Raw genomic sequence first — 7,943 nt, 5'->3', positions numbered from 1 at the left:
ACACACACACACACACACACACACACACACACACACACACACACACACACACACACACATCAGAACTACTATCTGTCAGATGATACATCCACTTGAAAGCATTACACACTAAAAAGTAATCACACACACCTTAGGTCCTCGCATGCCGATGATTCCAATCTCTCCCTTCTCTCCTCTCATGCCAGGGGGGCCATCTTTCCCAGATGTACCCTGGAGAATGAACACACACACAGACACACACACACACACACACACACACACACACACACACACACACACACAGACACACAGACAGACACACACAGACACACACACGCACGTGAAATAGAGGGCAGAAGTGGGATCATGAGGATAATGGGGAAAAGAAAAAACAACAATCCTTACAGATTCTCCTGGTAGTCCAGGTAGTCCAGCTTCTCCCTGAAAACATCAACAGAGATCAGGCCATACATTTAAATACGTGTGTGTGTGTGTGTGTGTGTGTGTGTGTGTGTGTGTGTGTGTGTGTGTGTGTGTGTGTGTGCATATAAATGTGTGTTAGAACTGTCTTTAAAATGAGGCTATAAAAAGGAATAAAAGACTGTGTAGCATCATGCAGTTACAGGAAATGAATCAGTCGTAACATTATAATAGGTTTTCTACGACATCCTGAAGACTTTTTTCCGCTTATTTACTACAGTGATTTACAGACTACATATTTTACTTGTCTTATTGAGAAGAGAAAAAAAACAGTCCAGTATTGTCAATGTGGCTGAAATAATTATGATGACCCACAGAGTCGGTCTGTTCTATGAGATTAATGAGGTTTTTAACAGGCAGAAAGCTGAGCAGATTATGAGAAATGCTTCCATTCACATTGTTCAGCTGACTCTTATCTCAAAGCACTGACATTTATCTCATTTGAGCAGGAGTGGGTTAAGGGCATTGCTCTAAGGTCCAGCAGCTACAATGCTGATTCAAACTCACAACCTTCTGATCTCTTGTCTTCTTAGCCTATCTATCTATCTATCTATCTATCTATCTATCTATCTATCTATCTATCTATCTATCTATCTATCTATCTATCTATCTATCTATCTATCTATCTATCTATCTATCTATTCATTCCTGCATTTGTCTGTCTGTCTCTATGTTTGACTGTTTATCTCTCTCTATTTATGAATCTATCCCTCAATTTTTCTCTATCCATCCATCCATCCATCCATCCATCCATCCATCCATCCATCCATCCATCCATCCATCCATCCGTCTGACTGTCTATCTCTCTCTCTTTTTCTCTCTCTCTATTCATCAACTTATCTCGTAATCTGTCCATCCATCTCTCTGTCTGTTTATTTCTCTCTATTCATTGACTTATCTCTCAATCTGTATCTTTATCCATACACCCATCCATCCACCCATCCATCTGTCTGTTTATCTCTCTCTCTCTCTCTCTCTCTCTCTCTCTCTCTCTCTCTCTCTCTCTCTCTCTATTGTAATTAATTAAAAAAATTCATTTTCCTGTTTTATTCGTGTGGAAGAACATTATAGCAGTTTTTAACTGACCGGCTTAGCTTTTTTTTCTCAAGACAAAAATAAAACACAGTTTGTAATATTACAGAAAGTCTAAACTTCTCTTTCATGAGGACTTTTCTGTCACCTTCCAGCCAGCCGATCCTAACAAGAAATGTGACTGTAGACTCCTTCAATTCCACCATATCAATATCTTAGAAAATGTAGCTTAGCTTTAGATTATACAGTAGTAGTACATTAGATAGTCAGTGTGTACGATAGCATTAGAAGGCGCACCTTTAATATAAACCTGTCATTTGCAGCTGCTGTAAGAAAAAATGTATTTGGTCCAATTAGATTCGAGGACTCAAAACATGGTGGTCTAACCAAAAAAGTGAAACTTCTCATGCTTGTTACTGTATGTAGCTGACTTTCACATCTGTATCTATTAGATGGTTACTATACAAATTAACTGAATGTATATAATTTAGCCTTTGACAATAGCTGAATCAATTAATATATGTTTATAAGGCTAATATTACAAATAAAATGAAAAGGAGGATGATATTGTGTGTTATAGAACAAAGAAATGTACTCCAGTTTATCGGAGACAGTGATAATGATACTGGCATGACATGAGCACTCTGAGTATCGGACCAACTTTTTACATGACCTACACAATTGCTGAAAAAGCTGATGTGAAAAAGTAGAGTTATTATTATTACAACCACAAATTTATAGCCATGTTTAATACTGTGGAACGTCTACAGTTCCTATAATCATTTAAGTTACAGCAGCTGTTTGAATCAATTGGAGTTAAAACCAAATAAAACAAACGACACATAAAAAATAGTATTATAGCCATAATAGTATTCAGTCATTCTGTAAGTTTTTACTGATTGGGACTGCTGACCATTCAAATGTGAGAATACTGCTGTAAATGTATTAACGCCTTCTAACCTATCAGAATTAGTGACAGAGTCACTAATATTGCTCTAAATTCATCAATATCTTCTGACCAATCAGGTTAGAGAATTACTAATAATGCTGTAGATGTATTAACATCAATTGGCCAATCAGATTTGAGAATCACTAACACTGCTGTAAATATATCATTTTCTGACCAATCAGATTTGAGAATCACTAACACTGCTGTAAATATATCATTTTCTGACCAATCAGATTTGAGAATCACTAACACTGCTGTAAATATATCATTTTCTGACCAATCAGATTTGAGAATCACTAACACTGCTGTAAATATATCATTTTCTGACCAATCAGACTTGAGAATCACTAACACTGCTGTAAATATATAATTTTCTGACCAATCAGATTTGAGAATCACTAACACTGCTGTAGATGTATAAAATGCTAGACATTAGTGTACTACATGCAACTGCTGTATTATTTTTAGCACACCTTCAGTATACATGATGCACATTGCACTGCTCCAATATTTCCAGTTTCTCAAAGATAGTTTTAGAAATACAGACGTAATCGCTCAGCTTTTCGTCTGACAGGCAAAAACATCAGTGTGGGCTTTTGTGAGGTTATTTGTAAAAGACTCAGGGTAGACTTGGGGCTGAATCTGCTCACAGTGGTCTCGACAGTGCTGAATGACACTGTCTTTAATCCAGTACCGGGACAGAGCTGTCTACTGAGCTTATTTACACACTGCAAACACTGACAGCAGCAGATGGTGCTATCACTTTATACAGTAATACATTGAGAGATGAGTTTAATCCGTTCCGTGACCTTGCTCGCATCTCAAATTGTTGGTATCTCAAAGCAATTTTCCACATTTAAATTAATTGAAATCCCATTAATCCGTTCCAGCTCGCAAAATTCCACTCCAGATGTTTTATGTGTTTTGAATATGAAAAATGTACAGTACCTGTATTTATAAATGACAAATATTGTATAAAACAAACAGTAATAAAAGAGAATGTTAAAAATAAACTGGTTTTACTATCAAGTGTATTATTTACCTACAGTAAGAGATCACACGACTTGAGTTAACGGAAGATGCGCACGGAGGTTGAGGGACGAGTAAACAGGCGGAGGAGTTAGGAGGAGTTTTGTCTTCACTTTCGTTCACTTACTCGCGACTGTACACTCTTAAGGCTACTTTACACTTAAATGGAACTTAACTAAACTTCACTAAGATTAATGAACTTAACTGAAATTCTCTTAACTTAACTGAACTTAATTGCTACAATTTCTGTTTTCTTTAAATTAATTTTACTTAATTTTCTTCATCGCTTTTCTCTTCATTTGTTTTTGCCTTTTTTGTCCCTCTTTCCTCACTAACATCTGCCGGTCATTTTTAATAAAAACCTGTCCAAGGAGGTTTGTTTCTTCCTCCGTTTTAAAATGTTTCAAAAATGTATAAGGCAGTGTTATTAAACAACGCTGATGCTGATGTTCGTATCTCACACGTTGTTGTTGGGGGTCTTTTTTCGGCGGCGTCGGCTCAGATGCTCGTATCTCAAAAATTTGTTTGTATCCCAAGGCACAAAATTGGTCGAATCACAGCTTGTATCTCAAAAAAAAAAATAGTATGTCAATGCACTCGTATCTCGAGGTATCACTGTATTTATTATGATTAGTGTATATTATTATTATTATTATTATTATTATTATTATTATTATTATTATTATTATTATTATTATTATTTTATACTATTATATCATTAGTAATATTAAATCATTAAAATAATAATAACAAACTATGCCAAAAGTCACAAACCTGATGTTAAGTCACATATTACAGGAAAGTCTACAGGAAAAATCTCTTATTTTAAACTTCTGATATGTGTCCATGTTCTTTCAGCACTCTCATTCATTACTATTAATATTAGTATTTATTATGAAAGCAGTGTTCGGGAAAAACATTAAGGAACATCAGAGTCTTCAGCTACCTTTAAAGTGAAAGTGACGTGACAAGTACGGTGACCCATACTCAGAATTTGTTCTCTGCATTTAACCAATCCAAAGTGCACACACAGCAGTGAACACACACACACACACACACACACACACTGTGAACACACACCCGGAGCATGCGGGCAGCCATTTATGCTGCAGCGCCCGGGGAGCAGTTTGGGGGTTCGGTGCCTTGTTCAAGGGCACCTCAGTCGTGGCCGGCCCAACCTTAGGGTTAGGATTCAGACTCTCTAACCATTAGGTCACGATCTACCTGAGCCGTGGACTGATCTCGCTGCTCCTAGCAGGCGGATTCTTAAAGTTATTAATGTTAATAATTGCCACAATTCTTATTTCACTCAAAATGTTTGGAACCACCATCTGAGATACAACATATACAGAAACAATTTCCAGAACATACCTTTTGTCCTCCTGGTCCACGAGCGCCTGGAAACCCAGGTGACCCCCGTTCACCTGCCTCTCCACGCAGACCCTACACACAGGTAAAAAAAACATTGTACTTCACAATGCACACATCCACACTGGTTTTCCAAGCATGTCTGTACACCGAGGCGTCTCACCTGTACTCCTGGTGGTCCCTCTTGTCCTTTAACGCCCTTTTCACCTTGCAATCCTTTCGCACCTCGTTCTCCCTGAGGAAACACATCTACCCTTCACTTGTTGCATAAGCGTTCACGTAATAAAGTAATGTAGTAGTAATAGTAGTAATGAACAGAAATCCAAAATAAACTGATTCTACAAAGCAACATTTTAACCAACAAACAAGAACCAATGAAGGTCTCAAATCCTCCATCAGCAATGCTGCATGTTCAGAATAAACCATAATGATGTATGGCAACTTTTTAAAAGTAGGAAAAAACAAAAAACCCAGCAAATTAAACACAAGCATCAAATAAAAACCTTTAATCCTCATTTCATCCAACGCAACATGGTGTCTAGTTTCCACTTAAAAAAAAAATTCTTCTGGTTATGATGTTGCATTTTGAGGATTTTTTTTAACTCACTCTGCCTGTAATAGGAAGAAACTATTGAACTAATGAACTATTACTAGTGGGGGTCACGGTGGCTTAGTGGTTAGCACGTTCGCCTCACACCTCCAGGGTTGGGGGTTCGATTCCCACCTCCTCCTTGTGTGTGTGGAGTTTGCATGTTCTCCCCGTGCCTCAGGGGTTTCCTCTTGGTACTCCGGTTTCCTCCCCCGGTCCAAAGACATGCATGGTAGGTTGATTGGCATCTCTGGAAAATTGTCCGTAGTGTGTGAGTGTGTCAGTGAATGAGAGTGTGTGTGTGCCCTGTGATGGTTTGGCACTCCGTCCAGGGTGTATCCTGCCTCGATGCCCGATGACGCCTGAGATAGGCACAGGCTCCCCGTGACCCGAGAAGTTCAGATAAGCGGTAGAAAATGAATGAATGAATGAATGAACTATTACTAGTTGTACCATATTTAAAGTGCAGTACCGGTTTTAAAGGGTTTATATTAAGGACTATTTGACTTCCTGACCATTTCTTTTGTTTGTTTTAATGAACTCACCGTTTCGCCTTTATTTCCCTTCTCCCCAGCAGGCCCCCCCACCAACAGAGTTTCACCCTACAATAACAAAATGAAAAGTCAAATGAAAGCTTTTTCTCATGCTGACAGAGCACACATTTATTTACTGAACATCAATAAGACATTCACCTTCTCTCCTTTCTCTCCGTGAGGTCCTGCTTCACCCTGCAGTTATGTTGAAAGATATTTGCTACATGTCCTGAATATTAATTAGAACTGAATTATTAGAAACTATTATTTTATAAGTTTCTCTTACCTTTTCTCCTCTGGCTCCTTTGCCACCTGCAAATCCCTGGAAACACCAGATTTGTGTATTATAAATTAAAATGTATTAAGTAATATAACACAATACTGTACATGGGCGATATGAGGGAGCGAGCTTACGATTGAAGAGGATGTACAATATATTTTTTACAAGCAGCCGTCATGTTTAAATCATTCATTGATGTAAATTTTAACATTCAGGAAATAGTATTTTCAGATGTTTCTGCCTCATCGGGCGATGGATTATCAGGATGATTTAACTTTAAGGGGTCTAGTGATGCCCCTGGTTTTACATTTTACTATATAGAATTACAGTCTCACATTTTATTGATTACTAAATTATGTACTGGTCTGTGATGCACTGTTCTTTGTCAGTAATTGTACTGTATTGTTTTGTACTGTTTGTACATGTACATGTTTGTATACAGTTTTAACACATTTTCACTTTATGTAAAGGTCTACTTGGGGTTGTCTGTGGGTTGTCTCCTGTACAGCACCATGGTCCTGGAGGTACGTCAGAAACCATGTACAGTACATGTTGGAATACAGTGCTTGTCCTCCTCAGTTACTTCTCAATCAAGACTCTAATTTCATCTTCAAATTAATTGCATCTTCAAATTAATTGGGTATGTTCACATACACTAGCCACTAAAATATGTGTACTATTTTATCATTTTCCTAAATAAATAAATGGCCAGGAGGCACGGTGGCTTAGTGGTTAGCACGTTCGCCTCACACCTCCAGGGTTGGGGGTTCGATTCCCGCCTCCGCCTTGTGTGTGTGGAGTTTGCATGTTCTCCCCATGCCTCGGGGGGTTTCCTCTGGGTACTCCGGTTTCCTCCCCCGGTCCAAAGACATGCATAGTAGGTTGATTGGCATCTCTGGAAAAATTGCCCGTAGTGTGTGAGTGAATGAGAGTGTGTGCCCTGTGATGGGTTGGCACTCCATCCAGGGTGTATCCTGCCTTGATGCCCAATGACGCCTGGGATATGCACAGGCTCGCCGTGACCCGAGAAGTTCGGATAAGCGGTAGAAAATGAATGAATGAATAAATGGCCATGTGTAACATTTTTATTTCATTTGTTTGATTTCTCTTTTCTATTATAGGACTTGGATATATTACACAGGTTTCCCAAACATACAAGCACCACCGTATGAATGATTGATTGGGTTAAATCCTCTGTCTGCTTGAGAGCTACCAGGTTTGCATGTGTGTGTATGTGTTTAATTCAGACACACCGTATTAAGTAATTATGAGTATGACAGTGAGTGGGAGAGATGAGTGTATATATAAGAGCAGTCTGACTCTCCTCCTACATCCTGCTCTGCCTCAATCTGCTGTTTGAGTTGTTCCTTTAAACACACAGAGATATTGAGCTCCCTATCTGTAAGGTGAGACCAGTCATCATGACGGTGACACAGACAAAAGTGATAGGGCTTTTTCTGGGCACCGCATGATGAAGATTAATAAGACAGATCTACCGGCACAGACACTGATGCGATGGACTGGCTACAGAAAATACGATAAATACGTAATGCAGAACAGGAAATGCACTCATAATTACCGGAGGTCCTCTCTCTCCATCCACCCCAGCTCGTCCCTCTTCTCCCTACAGGCAATCAAATACAAAGTTAGATACAAAATGTACAAAAATATACCCATCGGCCATTAATGATTCACTTGTAGAAA

The 7,943-nt window shown here is 38.7% G+C and overlaps 1 protein-coding gene across 3 annotated transcripts in view; it reads right to left on the bottom strand.

The window, feature by feature from the left end:
* The window catches only part of col7a1 (collagen, type VII, alpha 1), a 117,233-nt gene that overhangs the window by 19,065 nt on the left and 90,225 nt on the right, over window positions 1–7,943 (bottom strand). For 2 of the 3 annotated variants that reach the window (XM_047813647.1, XM_047813646.1), the window contains exons 100-107: window positions 7,819–7,863; window positions 6,246–6,281; window positions 6,119–6,154; window positions 5,972–6,028; window positions 5,001–5,072; window positions 4,841–4,912; window positions 385–420; window positions 130–210 (exon numbers count right to left, since the gene is read on the bottom strand). In XM_047813647.1, coding sequence (XP_047669603.1) covers window positions 130–210; window positions 385–420; window positions 4,841–4,912; window positions 5,001–5,072; window positions 5,972–6,028; window positions 6,119–6,154; window positions 6,246–6,281; window positions 7,819–7,863 — 435 coding nt within the window. Of the gene's footprint in view, window positions 1–129; window positions 211–384; window positions 421–4,840; window positions 4,913–5,000; window positions 5,073–5,971; window positions 6,029–6,118; window positions 6,155–6,245; window positions 6,282–7,341; window positions 7,607–7,818; window positions 7,864–7,943 lie in introns of those variants that run through there. The other variant, XM_047813649.1, reaches the window with a different exon arrangement.

This window comes from Tachysurus fulvidraco, chromosome 5 (genome assembly GCF_022655615.1).
Source record: "Tachysurus fulvidraco isolate hzauxx_2018 chromosome 5, HZAU_PFXX_2.0, whole genome shotgun sequence".
NCBI classification, from domain to species: domain Eukaryota; kingdom Metazoa; phylum Chordata; class Actinopteri; order Siluriformes; family Bagridae; genus Tachysurus; species Tachysurus fulvidraco.
The sequence above is the reverse complement of the archived record's forward strand: the minus strand, read 5'-3'. Positions and strand labels throughout refer to the sequence as shown.